Raw genomic sequence first — 19,823 nt, 5'->3', positions numbered from 1 at the left:
CTTAGAGATATAAGGGGGGGGGGGGGGAACTGAGGGGCGCTAGGGGTACCCCCCCCCCCCGTCCCCAGTTTCGACGGGACGAATATGCACAGGCTGAACCATCCGAGAGTCATGGGTTTTGTTGTGATTTTTAATTTTTAATGGGCGTACCAGCGCCTAACATGAAATACCCTCATGCTGTTGTCTAGATCTATAGACTCAAGAAACTGCAAGGTATGCTTATTAAATGAGAACCTTAACAAAACTCCATATGCCTAAGAAGGTTTTTCTCTCAAAACAGAAATTTAACAAGGCTTGAAAATAAACAGGGGAGCTGTTTCTGTAGTAGATTTGTTATGCTATAGCAGGGAGGTGGGAAGAGATTCCCACCTCCCTGGCTATAGTACGTTTATAGGCATATTATAGTACATAGTATATGGTATAGGCCTATGGTATATAGGCATAGGTGTTATTTCGAAGGCTTTCCAGATATTGCACTTTGTGTAACGAGGTTTGTTTGCTATTAGGGCAAAACTGTCGGTCGAAGATGTCCAGTTTGTAATTCAGTAATCCTGGTTGCTTTTTGCACTTGGCCAAGGAAAATTGTCAGCCTAGGGATTTTGAAAAGATTTAGAGATTTTGATAAGTCATTGTCGGCTATCTAGGGCCTGTAACTCTGTGTAAGAATATAGGGAAAGTAAGACACAATAACACGTCATGTATCAGCTTCAATAACTTGAGCGTTATAATCGATGTTTGTAGGAAAACTGACAGAGTACTCTCGTTATAACGAACATGGTTATAACGAAATTCAGGTTCCAAATTATCACGTAAATATATATTTTTTTACACTTTACCATTTGGCTATGAAATTTCAATATAATTGTTTTAACGGAAAAAACCCCAAAACTGCCGGTAACGAGTTCCCTGTACGGTAGGCCCCAGATGATACGTTGTTAACTCATCAAGAATTCCTTGGTCCATGCAATACAGAGTACAACTACAAGGGACTTACAAAAGCAACTTTAAAAAAAAGAAGAAAGTCATACAGTGGAAACTCGATATAAAGAGATCTGATATAACAAAATACCTGATATAATAAACTAATTTCTCCAGTTCCAAAGAATTTATTTCCTTTGTTTTGTATTGTTTATTGACTACTGATATAACAAAATATCTGATATAGATGGTCCAAAGGATCTCGTTATACTGAGTTTCCACTGTATATAGCTTCTTGCAAGAAAATCAGTTGTTTCGATTGAAATTTAGACTTCCATTGTGATGGAACAAGCTAAAGACGGAAGAGGGAGGGGTGGGGGAGATCGTCATACATTATTCTCATTTTCTAAGACATTGAAAGAGCATTTGAAACTGACATACAGCTCCTCCGGAATGCATGGAGGATATCCTTCACTATCCCAGTAACGGGAATGGCGTGTGCGCGCTTTTCATGAAAAGTTTTGATTTCGTACTCTCCCCCCTTCCCCCATTTATGTTTCCTAAACGTCTAGAGAGGGCAGCACATAGCATTATCAAAAACTCTGCAGAGGAGCGTGTCAAGTTTTTTTTTTCTCCCTCTGTCTCTCTCTCTCTCTCCCTCTCAAACTTTCATTGCGCATTTCACTTATTTTCTAGGCATTCATTGAACCCGTAAATGTATATGTTAAGGAATTAAGCCAAGCTAAACCCTACAACAGTATTCTTTTTTTAATCCATTTATTGTTATTATTACAGTTTATTTATTTATTAATTTTTTGGTTGGCAAAAGGAATAAAAATAAAAAATGGAGAGGGCGCTTGACCCCCCCCTTTAATATTGTAAAGGCGCCCCATTTACTTACAACACAAATTTTTGGGCAGGTTCTTGTCTTATAGATGACGCTTGGTGAATTGATAACATATCGGCTAAGTAGTCTCCATTAATGTTTTCTTCTGTGGATCTGACATATTATGTTAGTTACTGTCACCTTTTCAGAGCAAAATGTTCTCCTTCTCTCTCTCTCTCTCTCTCTCTCTCTCTTCTTTTCTCCACTTTTCAATTCTTTCTCGGCCTCAGCAAAATACATACCTGTAATGGGATGAGTAACTCTAGCAGTAGGCCTATCAGTAAGTTGAACATGCCGGTGACTTTACGCAGGAGTCAATTCAAAATGTCTCCCTCTGGCAGTAGCGGGAAATCTGAAAGATTGAAAGCCTATCACTGGGGGTTACTAAAAAGTTATCTGTCAAACACTGGGTCGTCAAACTTCGAGAATTAAAACTTTGAGAAGTGCACTTCTTCCATATTCGAGCTGTTATCACCAGCATCCATTTCTTTATCAACAATGATTACCCCATACATTTAACAACAATGATGTCCCCATACCTCAACTATGGAATTTTAGTATGGGATAACTCGTCCAAATTTTTGCTCGATTCGTTTTCCTTCTTCAAAAACGTGCGATACCAGAATCGTCAATAACGTCGAATATTTATTTCATACAAATGATTTCATTTTTTTCATAAGAGTAAAATCTTGAAATTGACTGATTGTTTGTAATGCAATCTAGGCAGTTTTATGAACAGATATTCCACAAATTATATCCTCATGACGTTGTTCTTCACATGTTCAAAAGAAATCACCGTTGATTTACGTCAATGTAGGGCAATTTGTCAATCAGTTGCAATGAAAACATCTCCACGGAAGAAATTCATGAATTTGAATAACAAAGCAGTACCTGCTGCATGCTATAAGGATTAGAACCAACACTTGCTTTCAGGCGAAAGCTCGGTGGTCTAGTGAAGATGACGCCTGTTCGGTGATCAGGGGGTCGTAGGTTCGAATCCTGCTCGAGTATGTACGCCCATGATTTTTTATCATGGCTACTACCAAAACACTGATCAATTCAGTGCTTATTTACGTCGATGTAGGGCAATTTGTCAATCAGTTGCAATGAAAACATCTCGACGGAAGAAATTCATGAATTTGAATATCTTTGAAGCCAAAATGATTGATAAAGGCTTAAAGATAATGGAGGAATATGAGGAATCTTCTATTAGTTGCAATTCCAAATTCAAATGAAATGAGTGAAGAAGAAATGTAAACAAAAATGGTAGGAATTTGGATTTCTCAAGTTAGGAAAATTGAAAATAATATTTGGCTCTTGAATTTGTCTCAAGAATTCTTAGATTGCTAAATTAAAAGAATGAAATAAAGATATTCCGTTCATTTAATCATCTTTGTGCCCTTACTATCTATGTCACATGAATTTTTCCTCCTTAAGTTTAAGAACTTGATTTTGTTTGAGGTCAGAAAGAAACAAAGAGAACAAAAACCTATTTATTTTTATTTCATTCATGTCTCTCATTGTGTGAAACTGGTCTTTTGTTATTGTTATCTTGAAGATTATTTGCAAATGAAAGACACATCAATTGTTGCAATTTTTACTTTTGTGCCTTGGAGGACAAAAACGAATGTATTCATTCATGTGTAAATTTAACTTTATATTGACCTACGAGGTTGATAGCCAAATCAATTACCAATTAATTACCTTTAATTACCGTACCAGTTAATTACCTTTAATGTGATATATATAATAAATTGATTTTTATCAAAATCTTCAATGAAAAATATGTACTGGAAAAAGCATCTACTTTTTTGTTTTGCTGAGTGTATTACCGTATATGCTATTATTTTCGCATACAGATGTGTTGGCGAATGATTAGCACATGGACGTTTTCGTGAGATGTTGTTTTCGCAAATTGACAAGGAGGTCTTCACACATATAAGTGCACTACAACTGTACTACCTTAGTATATGGTGATAATTTCACCTGCTGGTAAATTCACGAAAATTAAACCCTCACGAAAATAACAGCTTATACAGTATTGTACTTGGTCTGCATGGAATGACATCCTTCGCTTTTTAGGCATTTCCACTTATGACATATGCATGTTCAGAATAGTCAGCATTGCTATCTGTTACATTATCACAAATAGATTGATTGCATCCCATACCACTGAGCAAATGTTTTCTTGTCTCCATGAGAAAATGTTGTTTTCTATCTCCTTGTCAGTCTTTCTGATTGCATTCCATCAATATGATGAGAAACATTCAAACCAGCAAAGTTTCTCTCAGCACACCTTGCACATGTAATTATAGAGTTGGTAGTTCTCCCTTCTCATACATTGTAGTGCTTCAGGAACAAACGTACTTCACTTGTCTTGTACATCATAATTGTGTGTAATTTCATAGAATTAAGTCCCATACAATACTGCAAATAGAATGTATTCTGCAATGATTTTATTCTACATATGTAATGTGTTTTCAAAGTCTACTGATATTCACAAAATTAAAGTAATACACAAATATTGCCTCTCATAAGTTCAAAAAAAAAAAAAATGCAACACATCATCATAACCCTGAGGCAAACTGTTATGTTCAAGTCATATAATCTCCTTTCATATATCTGCTACAAAATGACAAAAGAGGGTGGTCTGTAAAGATGATGACACAATGAAGAAATGCATCATAAACCCACAAGCAAAGATTGATTAAAGGGAGACAGTCCTGAGATTTTCACTGTACTGATAATTAAGAATAGTAAAAAATATAACCTTTCACCAGTTTATACGGGTGGAAATTAAAAACTGTCTCCGTATGCGATTTTTGACAAATAATTCCTGCAAGCGATCATGTAAGAGCCTGTAGAAAGATCCTACGTCGTTGATGCCCTACTCTCAAGTTGACAGGCGTGCCTCTAAAAACCAATTCAAGTGTTCAAATGATCAGTTGTAATTTTATCATAAAATGTGAAAATATGTGATTTTATTATTTTGAACAAAACGTTTTAAGCTTAGTTAAATATAATTCATGTAAATTAATATTGTAAACATACATCTATATATATCTTTAAAATCAAATATACCATGTACTTGACATCAAATAGGCACTGTCCTTTTCTAGCTTCTGTCCGTGTTGCTTACTATTTTGCGTACAAACCACTCTCTCGCGCGAATTCTTACCATACTTATGTACACACAAAGAGATTTTTCTCCTCCCCACCAGTTACTGGGGAAAATCTCTTTGTGTATACAGTACTCCGTCGAGCTGAGTTTGGCGTTCAGACCGAAGATTACCATAACAATTAGCGTACGCATAACGAGCAGAACACGGCTGGGAAGAGTTGTGCCTCGGTGACGTCGGACTCTCCGCCAAGACTTGCTCAATAGCATATTCACCATGCAGATTCACACTTTTTCAACAAAAAATTACGAGCTTATCTGGTGATTTGAAAGTTTGTTTTTGGTGAAAGTAGTTCATTTGAGGTACCAACAACAACATATTTTTTTTAAAAATTCGTGAGGACTGCCTCACTTTAAAATCTAACTCAAACTTGACCTACGGCATGTCCTAAGAATTTATTGTGCTCACTTCCCTCCAGTTTCTAAACAGAACGGCATATAACCTTTGATTGCATGAAGTGAGTTAAATCTACATGAAAATATTGCACACACTTCAGTCCACAGTCTATGTCACTGGCTCTTTGACCAAATTATATAAAAGATATTAAGAATTAAAATATACATATACTGTGAAACGAGGAATGTTCGTGTGCATTTTAATTTCACAAATTTCACGAGTGCCAAAATTCATGAAATTAAAATGCGCGCAAAAGTTCTTGCCTACACAATATGCATGGGATGCCATTGGCAATTTGCGAAAGTTTTAAGCTGCAAGAAAGCCCGTCAGCTCCAATTCGCGAAATTGTCATGCTGCAAATATATCGTGTTTTACAGTACAATGTATATATATATATACATATATATCTCAAATCATCATTTAAAAAAAAAAAAGCTTCAACACATCAGCTGTTCAGGAAATTGTATCACAGCATTTTCTTGTGTAGGGAAAAGATTGTTACATTTTGAGCAAAAGTATACAAATGATTAAGCAAACAAAGTGAGTCTTATCTATGAGATCTGATTATCAAAAATTAAGATTGTTAATTCTACTATCATTCTGAGGATATTCAAAGAAAGAAGGCCCTGAATACACAATGTGAGTTTGGTAATACATGCTTACTCTGCAAAGAGCACTTTAACCCACTGAGGTTGGTTTGATTTTGCTACAACACGCATTTCCCATAGACGCTTGCCCGAGTATACTAGGGACTTGTCCTCAACGGGTTAAGGAACTTGATTTCTTTGCTGAATGGCTCGATACAACCAAGTGCGAATACTGCATTGGCAAACAAATAACAAATGATTGTCAGTGTTCAAGAACAAATACACACAAACACAGACAAACATAAACAATAAAAGCCGACAGCTCTTTTGGCAGCTGTATTGTTCCCCTGACTAAACACAAAACTTGAGGTTTATCCGCCTCTAATGGTGAATTTTGGTCATCTGTCTTGTGAACAGTCATCCAGCATTCTCTCAAAACTATTAGTTCTGATAAACTCATGTTGTCCAAGTCTATTGGCATTCCGTGAGAAAAAGTTTGTCTGTGGATTCCACTGTATGCCAAAGTTTAGCCGAAGGTAGTCCAGAACAGCGCTGGTGCTAGTGAGAGTGTTGAAATTAACTTTCTCTGATCCTGGGAGGTACATGTCTCCGAGCATCTGAATCAGATGATGGTGGAAGTAGGTAAAATGAGTCCCTAGACCCATGGATATATCAACCTAGGAAGGAAGAGACAAAATGACTGATGAAGACACTGTATACAGTTTCATCCATAGTTACCCAAAATTATACATTCTGTGATCTGCTGAATCATTCAATCTACAGCTGAAATATTATGGTAATGCAATGCTGCACACTGGCACTGGACCAGTAAATTTAGTGTTGGACCAAAAACTTTTTCAAGAATGGACCAGTAAAACACGGAAAAACTGGGTACTTACTGGTCAGACATACAGGTTGGAGCAATAGAAAAAATGGGTTAGTGTGCAGCCCAGGGTAATGGAAAACAAGGAAAAGTAGAAATTACGCAGTGCGTAATATATGTCCCCGCCGAAGTAGCATTTAGTAGCAAAATGTACAATATAGGTAAAAAGATCAAGGTCAAAGGTCAAAGAAGTCAAAGGTCAAAATTCTATGTAGAAGTTATGAAGCCCTCACCTAGTGCCATCACATAAAGCAAACGGAATCGAAATCGGGTTAGAAATGGCGAAGGAGTAGCATTTTGTAGCCAATGTACAATATAGGTCAAAAATCAAGGTCAAAGGTCAAAGGAGTCAAAGGTCAAAATTCTGTGTAGAAGTTTTGAAGCCCTCACCTAGTGCCATCACATAAAGCAAACGGAATCGAAATCGGGTTAGAAATGGCGAAGGAGTAGCATTTGGTAGCAAAATGTACAATACAGGTCAAAAATCAAGGTCAGAGGTCACAGAAGTCCAAGGTCAAAATTCTGTGTAGAAGTTTTGAAGCCCTCACCTAGTGCCATCACTTAAAGCAAACGGAATTGAAATCGGGTTACAAACGGCGAAGGAGTGGCATTTTGTAGCAAAATGTACAATATAAGTCAAAAATCAAGGTTAAAGGTCAAAGAAGTCAAAGGTCAAAATTCTGTGTAGAAGTTTTGAAGCCCTCACCTAGTGCCATCACATAAAGCAAACGGAATCAAAATCGGGTTAGAAATGGCGAAGGAGTAGCATTTTGTAGGCAATGTACAATATAGGTCAAAAATCAAGGTCAAAGGTCAAAGAAGTCAAAGGTCAAAATTCTGTGTAGAAGTTTTGAAGCCCTCACCTAGTGCCATCATATAAAGCAAACGGAATCAAAATCGGGTTAGAAATGGCGAAGGAGTAGCATTTTGAAGCAAAATGTACAATATAGGTCAAAGGTCAAGGTCAAAGGTCACAACTGAAATTCTGTATAGAAGTTTCAAAGCTCCCATGTAGTGCTATCATACAAAGCAAACAGAATCAAAATCGGGTTAGAAATGGCGAAGGAGTAGCATTTTGAAGATTTTGATCACACACGGACGCACAGACAGACGGACAGACAGACGGACAGACAGACGGACACACGGACGGACACACGTACGGAGCCCGTTTCATAGTCCCCTGCTCGAACTCGTTCGGCGGGGACAACTATGTATAAATTGACTGAATTAATTGATTGCTGATTGATCTGCTTTACATGGGAAATTTCTTTGGAACACGCAACAACAATAACAAGGAAAAGTAGAAATTACGTGGTGCGTAATATATGTCCCCGCCGGAAGTAGCATTTTGTAGCAAAATGTGCAATATAGGTAAAAAATCAAGGTCAAAGGTCAAAGAAGTCAAAGGTCAAAATTCTGTGTAGAAGTTTTGAAGCCCTCACCTAGTGCCATCACATAAAGCAAACGGAATCGAAATCGGGTTAGAAATGGCGAAGGAGTAGCATTTTATAGCCAATGTACAATACAGGTCAAAAATCAAGGTCAAAGGTCAAAGAAGGCAAAGGTCAATATTCTGTGTAAAGTTTTGAAGCCCTCACCTAGTGCCATCACATAAAGCAAACGGAATCGAAATCGGGTTAGAAATGGCGAAGGAGTAGCATTTTGTAGCCAATGTACAATACAGGTCACAAATCAAGGTCAAAGGTCAAATAAGGCAAAGGTCAAAATTCTGTGTAGAAGTTTTGAAGCCCTCACCTAGTGCCATCACATAAAGCAAACGGAATCGAAATCGGGTTAGAAATGGCGAAGGAGTAGCATTTTGTAGCAAAATGTATAATATAGGTCAAAAATCAAGGTCAAAGGTCAAAGAAGGCAAAGGTCAAAATTCTGTGTAGAAGTTTTGAAGCCCTCACCTAGTGCCATCACATAAAGCAAACGGAATCGAAATCGGGTTAGAAATGGCGAAGGAGTAGCATTTTGTAGCAAAATGTACAATATAGGTCAAAAATCAAGGTCAAAGGTCAAAGAAGGCAAAGGTCAAAATTCTGTGTAGAAGTTTTGAAGCCCTCACCTAGTGCCATCACATAAAGCAAACGGAATCGAAATCGGGTTAGAAATGGCGAAGGAGTAGCATTTTGTAGCAAAATGTACAATATAGGTCAAAAATCAAGGTCAAAGGTCAAAGAAGGCAAAGGTCAAAACTCTGTGTAGAAGTTTTGAAGCCCTCACCTAGTGCCATCACATAAAGCAAACGGAATCGAAATCGGGTTAGAAATGGCGAAGGAGTAGCATTTTGTAGCAAAATGTACAATATAGGTCAAAAATCAAGGTCAAAGGTCAAAGAAGTCAAAGGTCAAAATTCTGTGTAGAAGTTTTGAAGCCCTCACCTAGTGCCATCATATAAAGCAAACGGAATCGAAATCAGGTTAGAAATGGCGAAGGAGTAGCATTTTGTAGCAAAATGTACAATATAGGTCAAAGGTCAAGGTCAAAGGTCACGACTGAAATTCTGTGTAGAAGTTTTAAAGCTCCCATGTAGTGCTATCATATAAAGCAAACAGAATCAAAATTGGCTCATAAATGACAGAGAAGTAGCAAATTGAAGATTTTGATCACACACGGACGCACACACGGACACACGGACGGACGGACGGACGGACGGACGGACGGACACACACACGTACGGAGCCCGTTTCATAGTCCCCTGCTCGAACTCGTTCGGCGGGGACAAAAAGCGTAGTATGCATAGTGGTAGTGGCATTTAATAATAATTAAATTTATAATGATAATATTAATCATTATTTGTATCATTATCATCAAGGTTGGTAATACATAATGTACTACTTATTATTATCATCATCTTTAAAAATTATGATAATAATAACAGTAAACATCATTATCATCATCATTATCATTATTACTTTTATATCATTATTAGAATGTTTATTATTATCATTAATTATCATAAAAATACTACTAAATAATATTTCATGTATGTGTATTTTCTTCTTAATTACAATCAGCAACATGAATTTGTTGTTGTAATCATCATAAAAGATAATGAATTAATTCCAAGGGCATTTCAGGCTTAAAGGCATAATTTACCATTTGCAGGAGAAACAAAAACCCAGAATTAGTGCTATAAGATAGTTCTAAAATGTGAGTTAGGGATAGAAACAACCACTGTAAAAATTTGAATCCGTATTATCGATGTTAAGTATTGTTAAATACACAAAATGTGAACAATAGTTATAATAAGAATGCTTCCAGACTAAACCGTCTACAGTTATGGATTATTTAGAAAAATACTGATATCTCCATATATTTTAGGCTTTATCGCAAAAGTTTTTTATGGTAGGATGTTTTGTGGTACGACAGACTTACACATATGCATTAAATGTGATATCTTGAACATTTTTAAAGTCACTGCTCCCAAAGGTAAACTGGACCTTTAATCTTGGCAAAAATGTTGTACCTACCCAATCCTGGATACATTGATAAGGAGTCTCGGTGTAGCCTGCATACATAGCTGGGTTGCGCATCATGCCTCTTGCTGCCATTACTCCTGTGGTAAACACCAAACAATATGATTATGGAAAAGTAACAGATGTCAACTGTGATGCAGAGTCTCCTTTAGTGTAGGCCAAATGTTGTATCAAGTTCTTCACATCAATATGTAATTAAAATCAGGAGCTGCATGAATGAGTTAACTAAAATGACGAACATGTTACACAGACTAGAATGTAAACATCGGTAGAGCATCTGCCTTTGACCCAAGCAGCCCAGGTTCGATACCCGAGTCTCACTGAGCAATGTTGTATGTAATCATACTTTCCCCTCTAGCAAGAGGCAAAACACTCTCTCCCTCGGATAGGACATAAAATGGAGGTCCCATGTGTGAGAGAGTCACAACTCACACATGTAAAAGATCCCCTTTCATTCATTCATCGCAAAGAGTAGGGTGTTTCACCCGGTGAAGTGATCCTGCCTCACTTCCAACTGGACTGAAGACCAGCTGATATAGCTGAATACGGGCTATCCAGCCATCTTCTCAGATGGAAAATGAACAAACAAACAAACATCTTCATGGAAGTACACACAAAGATGGCAATAAAAACTTGACTGACTCAATAAAATGGGGAAATACTAGAGCAGCTACTTCTTTGTTTGTTTTTTTAATAAATCTAGTTACTGCAAATCTTTGCCAAAGAAAAACGTTGGACAAATCATACCATCGACTCCTGTGTCCCTAGCAACCCTGTTTACATCATCCATGGTCTTGATGTCACCATTTGCAATGACTGGAACTCCAACGCTTTCCTTGATGATGCGAATAGCATTGTGATCTGCCGGTTCTCCTCTCTGCTCCGTTGTACGACCATGCACAGTGATCCAAGACACTCCTGTGTGTTCAGCTCTCCTGCAAAGCTCAACTGTGTCTCTGTCCATCAAGTGATAAAATTCAGTGCAGATTTTTTTTTGTATTGTTTTGTTTCTTTTTTAATCTGAGTTTGCATTCCACATTTAAAAGGCCTCACAAGCAGTAGAAAATTGGTTTTAACTAGACTGTGTGCAAAATAAATAGATATTTCATACGCTCTTGGCTGTTCATTAGCTGATATAATAAACTAAAGTATTCAGCTGAATTCATACAATCAGATCGTTTTACCATTGCCATGGTGAAGAGACAGTTATTCATGAATGGCATGCTTAAGTTGACAGTAGCTCTGTTTAAGGTATGTGGAAGAGATCATGCTTTAAGACCACTGCATAATATACAGTCAAAATATGAAATGTATGGCTAAATGATGTGGTAAAGAAAATGCTACTGATAACATATCTGCTCCATGTTTTGTATCACAGATGCTGCTTAACCACAAATCAATGACAAGTAGAATAACACATCACACGTAATTCACCAGAACAAGTAAATTTCTGGCTAATCAATTAGCCACGTAATTCACCAGAAGAAGGAAATGTTTCACTAATCAATTAGCCAGATATGTTATATCCTAGTATCCTTATATCCCTGTTCTGGTGAATTATGTGTGATGTATTTTTCTACTTGTCACCTGGTTTGTGGTCAAGCAACATCCATGATGCAAAGATTTCAAAAAGAAAGAAGAAAGAAATAGTGATGTCCCTCAAAAAATGATGAAAAAACAAAGAAACATTCAAATGACAACATAGCATTTGGCATTTCTTACACAAACATTTTAGTTTAAAGGTCAAAACAAGTTTAACATCAAATTTCTCAACTCTGCAGTGATTCTCAGTAAACATATGTTACCATGATACTGTTGTATGTAATTTGCTAATGCAGATATTAAATCCACAGCAATGTCAGTAAATCATGCCATGCGTTCTAACCTGATATCACGGTGAATTCTAATCTTGATTGATGTGGTGAAGTCTGACTTGGTCACCCTATTGATCGTTTGCCTCACCATGTCCTTCACAAGGTCTGCTTTCTTAATCAGCTTGGCTCCATATCCCTCAGCCATTGCCCACCTACAACATGTGGGGGAAAAATTGTCAAGGGACACGCTTGAATTTTTAAAGTAGTCCTCACTATACTTGGCTAGTCGAACATGGGTCTTGCAAGTCTTCCATGGTAATATTCATTGATAGTTATGGATCATAATCTGTAAAGAGGAAGGCCTTAAATCTCAAGCAAGGTTTTGACTGATGATAATCAGTATTAGGTCCATTCTATAGTACATCTGTACTTGTATAATTCCATGTTATTAATTGGCAGCATGTCATGTCCAGGCACTGTATTCAATATGATTCTTGACACTGATACATATTGTATTTCCACTTAAAGTATTTAAAACAAAATTGTAATTAATGTTAAAAACTTGCTTGCTGTGCTTGATCCACATTACATAACTTTTCATTGCTTTACTCAAATATTACAACTTAAGTCTTTAGTATTAATCAGTGAGAATGGATATCAACACTCCTAAGATATTTGAATGCACTAACCTTTGTGGGCAGCCACAGTTGAGATCTACTCCATCAGCATACCTGTAATGTAGAAATATTTGACTTATTAGGTGATAAATTGTATAAAGTTTGTATGGCATGGCACTAATCTAATCGCCATGAAATGAAGAGCACTTGTCACCTCCATTGTGACCTTCATTGTGTTTTAGCTTACAGTGTATTACATCACTTTGGTGAGAAATGAAAATTACTTGTTGAATTCTCCTAAAATCTCTTTCAAGGAAAAAAAATATACTTGAACCTTTTAGTCACATTAATGCCCCATAAATGCCTAGTTCACGAGCCTTCACATATCATCGGTTGAGAATGATAAGGGTGTTAAGTTGCCACAAAACCCATAGTGTTCAACACCACTTAACGCCCTTCTCATTCTCAACAGACGATATTCTCTCAATAAAATTTGCATTTCTCTTCTGTTTCTATTGAATGCATTTAATTACTAGTGTTACTTGTAATATATTTATTTTACACAATTGTTTTTAGAGGTTTAGAGGTTTGTAAAATGAGCAAATCACTAGCAGAGATCCATTCTTCAGATACCAACAATGTAATAGAATAAATTACTAAAATTATCATTAAAGGTTTATTTTATAAATGCATGTATCAACACAGTATGATACCAAATTACATTCAATATACACCAAAAGTCTACATTCTCTAGTAAACAAGTGCCAATTTGCCTTAAGCTAGTGTACAACTGATAATCAAACCTTGTTTTTACACTTTTCAATCATCAATCATTCTGATAATAAGTGATAAGCATATAATTATTTTAACTGGCCCTGTAAACTTGACAAATTACAACAAAACAGCTAATCTTTGACTGATATCGAACCCGTCAAATGATTTCAGCTTTACGTAGTCTCATGTAGTGAGATAATTCATAAGAAAGAGTAGCCGAGTCTCTGTAAACTTACGGCGCAATTATTTCTGCTGCATCGGCCAGATCCTTGGCATTGCTGGCTGCAAACTGGACAATCAATGGCCTGTCTCCTGTTTGAATCATAGTAGATAAGTTTAAAAGGAGATCAATGTTTAGACTTTAATTTGTCAAACATGACAAAAAACCCACACTCTGATATATGCTGAAAAAAAAAAAAAACAAACGGCCAAAACAAACATTTGGTACACCTTGATACAGTAATTCTAGGTATGAAGACAGTAAGATGGAGAAGAGGATAAATGCCCCTCTATGGACTCCCCTAATCTTGTACAAGTCTGCCAACATTCCCACATTCAAATCAGGGAGATTCCATTAAGCAATCTGGAGATATCCGTGTGGTATGTGCATTTCAATAGGCGAAAATAATACCCCAATCAGGGAGATTTTAACATCCTCTTATTCAGACATGAACAGATTTCGACATTTTCAGGCAGAAGACTCCTGCAGAATCAGGGAGACTTGGCGCTCCGTTGTCAATATGTAGTTTAAGTGAATATTCTCACTTTTTATTCCAATAAACAGATGATTCAAAATGTTAAGCTCAGTAAACACTCCTCTAGTTTATTGGAGAAACAGATGAAAAGCAGTTGACTACCAGATGTACTAGTATTACAAAATGCAGACATTCACTACTCTACTACTCACTTTGATTGGTTGTGAACTCACTATCTCTGGCTTTAACTGAGTTGACAAATGAGTTGGATACTATCATAGGCGTGAAAGTCAGATCACATCCATAACTGGCAAATAAAAGAGAGTAAATTGATCATCATTAAAACCAGTGAAGACATTAAGTACAGTGTGGACTCCTGGCCAAAGATTATGGGTCAGTGCCTGTCACTGTGCAGATGAGATATACCTGTACTTGTCAACAGCATGTAAAGCTAACACCAGTCATGAATCTTATAACATACTTGCATTGCACTCACTTAGAAAATACAAGTGTATTTCTTGATTGCATGCATTTAAAGTAATAATGTTGCATCTGCCCCCTGAAACCAAATATTGCCATGATGTCATCTAGATGAACAAGTTTTATTTTTGAATTCATCAAGGCACTTTTGTCGAATAAACTTGCTTCTAGGAGCTCTGAGTCCTGAAGAACAAATATTGGGATTACATGTGGGCTAAGATGACAAGTTGACACCCTACAACATATTGACTAAACAATCATGAATATCAATGATAAGTGCCAAGTTTGACTACAATCATACATCTTATCCACCAATGCTAAAGAAATGTTCCCATTGATCTCATCCCTTGAAAGAAAAACTTGTAAGGTGTAAAAGAATACTACTACATACATCTATAAAGTGTATTACAGCTCATACATTTTGTAATTTGGTTCATTTTATATCATATGCAAAACATGTACACACACACATGCAAAAAAAAAAAAAAAAAAAATCATGTCCAACATAGTCTATGCACATATGTACTGTATACATGTTGCACTATAATCGTTTCAAACCAGTATTGGATGGCTGAAATTGCAGTAAAATCATACCTCTTTACAAGTGTCCTGAAAGCCAGCCTGTGGCAGAAGCATAAAACCCAATGGGTAGGGAGAATGACAGAAAGAGAAAAAAAGTTGAAATGGCATAGAATCACAATATAGGTTACTACAACTGTAGTACATGCCAATGCTTAATTTAAAAAAAAAAGTTTAAAAAAGCATAATGAACGTGATAAGTAGAATTAAATGCTATTGATGAATATGGGAATGTATAATTACAATGTAATTGCGATCTATTCATTTATATAGATTTTGGAGGGCTCTTCTTTAATTTGGCTATTAACTACATGTATATACCAAGCAGTTCATGTACTATGTAGGTAACTTCTAATGATGTGTACTTGAAACTACTAGAATCTAGGTGTTACAAAAAACATTTCCCACTTCTGATCCTGAATAGTTTGAAAAACTATAGCACTGCCATTGACATGAGTAATAGCTGAATAGTGCACAATGTACAAAATGTACGTTTTGTAGGTTTCAAACTTGACTGGATTGTTTCTCTAACGTAGGCACAATTGGGTGGTAATTTATCTAGTACATAGTAGCATTGCATTATGCCGTAGATTAGGCAAGGTTTTAGCTGAGTTTAGGCATATTCAATAATTCATTTTGAAATGTTTAAACACAAAATTCTGAATTCTGATTGAGAAATAGATCTAAGTAGAATTGGCAAATACTATAGAAAAGTACATCAGAATGTCTTTTGGGTTTTGCACAAAGTACAGTACATATTTGTTAATGTTATTATCAATAGAAAAATAACATTAATGCAGAGCCATACACATTTCTATTAACATGCATAGCTTCTATATGCATTATTATATACCTCATAAGTGAGATTCGTATCACTGATTGGTCAAAAGTATATCACGTGACAAGGTGTAGTCCCGTCTATCTTGCCTTAGGGTTTTCATGTAAGTGATAGAAAGGCAAAACCCTCGTGATAGAAAGGCAAACCCCTCGTGATAGAAAGGCAAAACCCTCGTGATAGAATTCGTAAACCCTCCGCGACTTTTGTACACATAACAAGTACACTAGACTTCACGTGCGGTGTCCGCAACCCCTCCACCCAAGGACATTCACTACGCGCATCGTATAAACACATGCAAAATCATCGCACTAGCGCACAGCAGGCATGTTTCAATGTGGCATGGTGATTGAGCGCTCCTCCGTGATTTGAAGTGAGCTGGATCAAAGATCGTACATTTTGCAATTAGAATTTCTTAGGATCCCGAAGCAGAGACAAATCTCAGCATGTCGGAAATATCGAATTAAAACACGAGCGACGGGAAACTGGATGTATACTGTAATCTTCTGCCAAGATTTTATGCAGGAGCTCGCCGAAGGCCGTGTGAGTGAGTACAATGTACCGTGCGTACTGGGCAGTGTACAAAATGCACGAAAACCATGCAAGCAAGCGCAGGCTGTGGCCTGATTTTAGGGCTAACGTTTAGGCGTAACAGTTAGAATTTACTTCGTATTTGCCTAGCCCTAGATCTTGATTAAGTCTTAAACGATGAGGTATATAAAACAAATTTTTATTAACTGCTCTGTATTCGGATGGTGGTGGAAATTATCCTCATGAGCAGTCAATATTTGTATACTAGCCCGACCAGACGCCATGCGCCAGCATTTCTTGTGCACATACGACATGTTAATTGATACAGTAGACTTTAGTGGGCAAAATCGTGAAATAGGCCCCACCGCAGTGCGCGTGCACCCGTGCGTTAGCAAGCAAGGTTAGGTTAGGGTTAGGGTTTAGGGTTAGGTAGGGTTGTATTTATGGTTAAATTGGCCATTAAATTAGTCAAGGGACATTAGGGAGTCCTTCCGAGAACAAAAAGTAGAAGACCAAAGAAAAAAACGGGAGAAAGGGAGGACGAAAGATGCTATGCTGTGGAAATCGGCCCCACCGCCGTATGCATCTCGCGTAAACGCCGTTTGGTGGGGCCGCATTCACGAGTATTATACTGTGGAAGAAAGCCCCACCGCCGTGCTTATCTACCGATGAACGCCACACGGTGGGGCTGAATTCACGAGTATAAACAGGCGAGCCGCCGTAGTATTTGTACGGACACGCAGTGGTGGGGCCTATTTCACGAGTATGCCCTTTAGTTTTAGTTTTAACTGTGAATCAGTAGCAACAATACTCTCAACGACTCAAGCTACATCATAGCTAGCTAGAGAGAGTCCACTTACTAAGCACCATGTAAGATTTCTAGTGTGTGGTGCCGTGGTTTGATGGCTGTGGTCCAGTAGTTACTCTGGACAGACATGTCTACTGAGTACTGTACTGACTGAAAACCCCCCGCCCCCCTCCCCCCCCCCCCCGTTTAAAAGGTTTAAAAAGCAATAGGATCTAGGTGTAAATACTAAATAGACTAACCGATACAACTAAATTTGGCAATTGTGCACTTTACGGCCCTATATATGACATATATAATGGGGATGAAGAAATTATACAGAAAAATCATGTTTTTAGCGTATTTCCTATGTATTTCTTTATATTTTGGTAAATAGCGCCCTCCATGGGTGACCTTGTGAAAATTCAAATGTACGGTCATGTAGAGTATGAGTTACTCTACCCACGTGCCAAATGTGACGATGATACATCAAATAATAAAAAAGTTATATACTGGGGGGCACAATGTGCCCCCCCCCCCCCCCCTTGGGCCTGCGAGGGTTCAAAATAGCTTGGGCTTAATAGGGTTAGGCCCTAATCATTTTAGGATCCCATCGACCTTTGTCCCCAAAGTGATATTTTTTCTTACTTCGTTGAGAACAAACCCTGGAAGTGTGGTGAAAATTCTTCACAATTACCATTACGATCGGCCATGATCAAAACAGCCGCCATTTTCCTGTGGTTCTTGGCCGCTTAAAGCCACCATACATAGGCGATGTCGGCGGATTGTGCGCTCACTTCAGTAGGGAGTGCAAGTACATTTTGTATACCAGGCGAATGCGTGCGCGCGCCGATGATGCTCAGCGATCGACGAACGAGTCTCGGTACATCGCTATTTTCTAGTGCATCTGGCAATATTTGTGGTTGTAAATTCAATTTTGAACGCTGCATTCGATCTGTAATAATGGCACTCAGAAGCTGAAACATGTAAGAATACCGTTAAACAATTTATATGATCAAATGATGTCGTTATAGGGTCACAATTGTCTTGTGCCCCTAAACTCAGGAGTACCCTTTGCTCTGCTGCAGCTGAGAGCAGGATTATCGTGCTATACATTATTACATATGGCATCGCAGAAAATTGCCATGATCGTGGCGCAAAGTGTGAGAAAGTTGGCAGTAGTCTGTGATATAATAGATTCCATTTTTGAACATCCTAGCTCCCGCCAGCTCACCACAACAGTTACGTGAATATTTTCATGCCTCTTCATCCATCCCGATCCCTCGCATTCCGATCCGACCCTATCACAAATCGCACAAACCACCCACACGGGCGAGGCTTGTGTGTGCCCGTAAATCGGTTGCTATACACACTTAGCACAGCGTCTGGTCAGGCTCGTTAAACGGTAACTGTGTAGACGAAATTAATACTAACAGACTGACGAATCGGGGTTAGATTTTGATTTTTTTATTATCATTCCGCAGAATAATTTCACCAAGGCCACGAGTGTACATATGTTCTCTGCAACAGGTTAATTAGCGATTTCCTGCTTAAGATATAACACAAAATTCATTCATTTAAAATCATGATTGAAGCACGGAAGTTTACCACTCGTGTTCCGTTGTGTGCCAGTGCACAGCATCGTGATTGTTTAGGGTCTGCTCGCACTCGATCACGCCGCGCCGCACGGGGAAGGGCGTAAGAGCAACAATGTGGTGTACCGTAAGAGCTTTTATCACGCACACGCACGTTGACACATTCACACACACTGCATGCATATCCCAACGCGAAATCTCACACACATGAACACAGTACAGTGCCGGAAGACCCGCTGTCGACCCGCTGTGCCTGATGGGTACTCGAATTGGCCCGCACTGCTCGATTAGGGTAAAATCTCGCACCGATAATATAGGGCCGTAAAGTGCACAATTGCCCTAAATTTAACTTTACTCACTTTGAATATCTGACCATGGGAGCACACATTTTGACAGGCTTTCCGAGCAAAGACATCTCTCGAAACAGATCCATTGGTGACAATGGATTACCTTCAGAATTCATTTGAGGTTCGTAATCTGTCCATTTGACAGCGTCATTGTGCTCATTCTCTGCGGCTGCTGCTGCGTCTCCTGATTCCATCTCTGACTCCATTGACTAACGTGTAAAAGAACACATGGGACTATGAGAGGGCTAAAGGCTGTTCCTGGAATTAAGACTTTCCACTAAGCCTCCGACTTCACAGCGAATAACCCGTGTCTCTGCATTTTGGAGAAGGACCCGATGCGTTATGAAATGAAATATGCCAATGAGCCTATCGTCCACTTGGTTATGTCAAAAAGATGTGGCATCGGCCATCGTGTCTGTGGTCTAGAGTAGCGCTAGC

General features: G+C 38.0%; 1 protein-coding gene across 1 annotated transcript; it reads right to left on the bottom strand.

Annotated features, from left to right (window-relative positions):
* Positions 1–6,364: 6,364 nt before the first annotated feature.
* On the bottom strand, positions 6,365–19,501 carry LOC139744242 (tRNA-dihydrouridine(20a/20b) synthase [NAD(P)+]-like). Its single transcript, XM_071654686.1, has 9 exons — positions 19,398–19,501; positions 15,309–15,335; positions 14,447–14,541; positions 13,776–13,851; positions 12,838–12,879; positions 12,220–12,360; positions 11,082–11,290; positions 10,329–10,414; positions 6,365–6,643 (listed from the first exon to the last, which is right to left on the bottom strand). The coding sequence occupies exons 1-9, from the start codon at positions 19,499–19,501 to the stop codon at positions 6,365–6,367; spliced, it is 1,059 nt and encodes a 352-aa protein (XP_071510787.1).
* Positions 19,502–19,823: the final 322 nt, after the last annotated feature.

This window comes from Diadema antillarum, unplaced genomic scaffold (assembly GCF_040938485.1).
Source record: "Diadema antillarum isolate AM-2024a unplaced genomic scaffold, OU_Dant_1.0 seq00001148_RagTag, whole genome shotgun sequence".
Lineage (NCBI taxonomy): Eukaryota > Metazoa > Echinodermata > Echinoidea > Diadematoida > Diadematidae > Diadema > Diadema antillarum.
Note: the sequence above shows the minus strand (reverse complement) of the source record. Positions and strands in the feature narration are given on the sequence as shown.

Excerpts from the sequence above, each read along its gene's own strand:
- LOC139744242 (XM_071654686.1), bottom strand. The coding sequence starts at position 19,501 with ATGAATTCTGAAGGTAATCCATTGTCACCAATGGATCTGTTTCGAGAG. Across the intron at positions 14,542-15,308 it reads TTCAGGACACTTGTAAAGAG|TTATGGATGTGATCTGACTT; the intron begins GTATGATTTTAC and ends TTTATTTGCCAG. Across the intron at positions 12,361-12,837 it reads AACTGTGGCTGCCCACAAAG|GTGGGCAATGGCTGAGGGAT; the intron begins GTTAGTGCATTC and ends CACATGTTGTAG.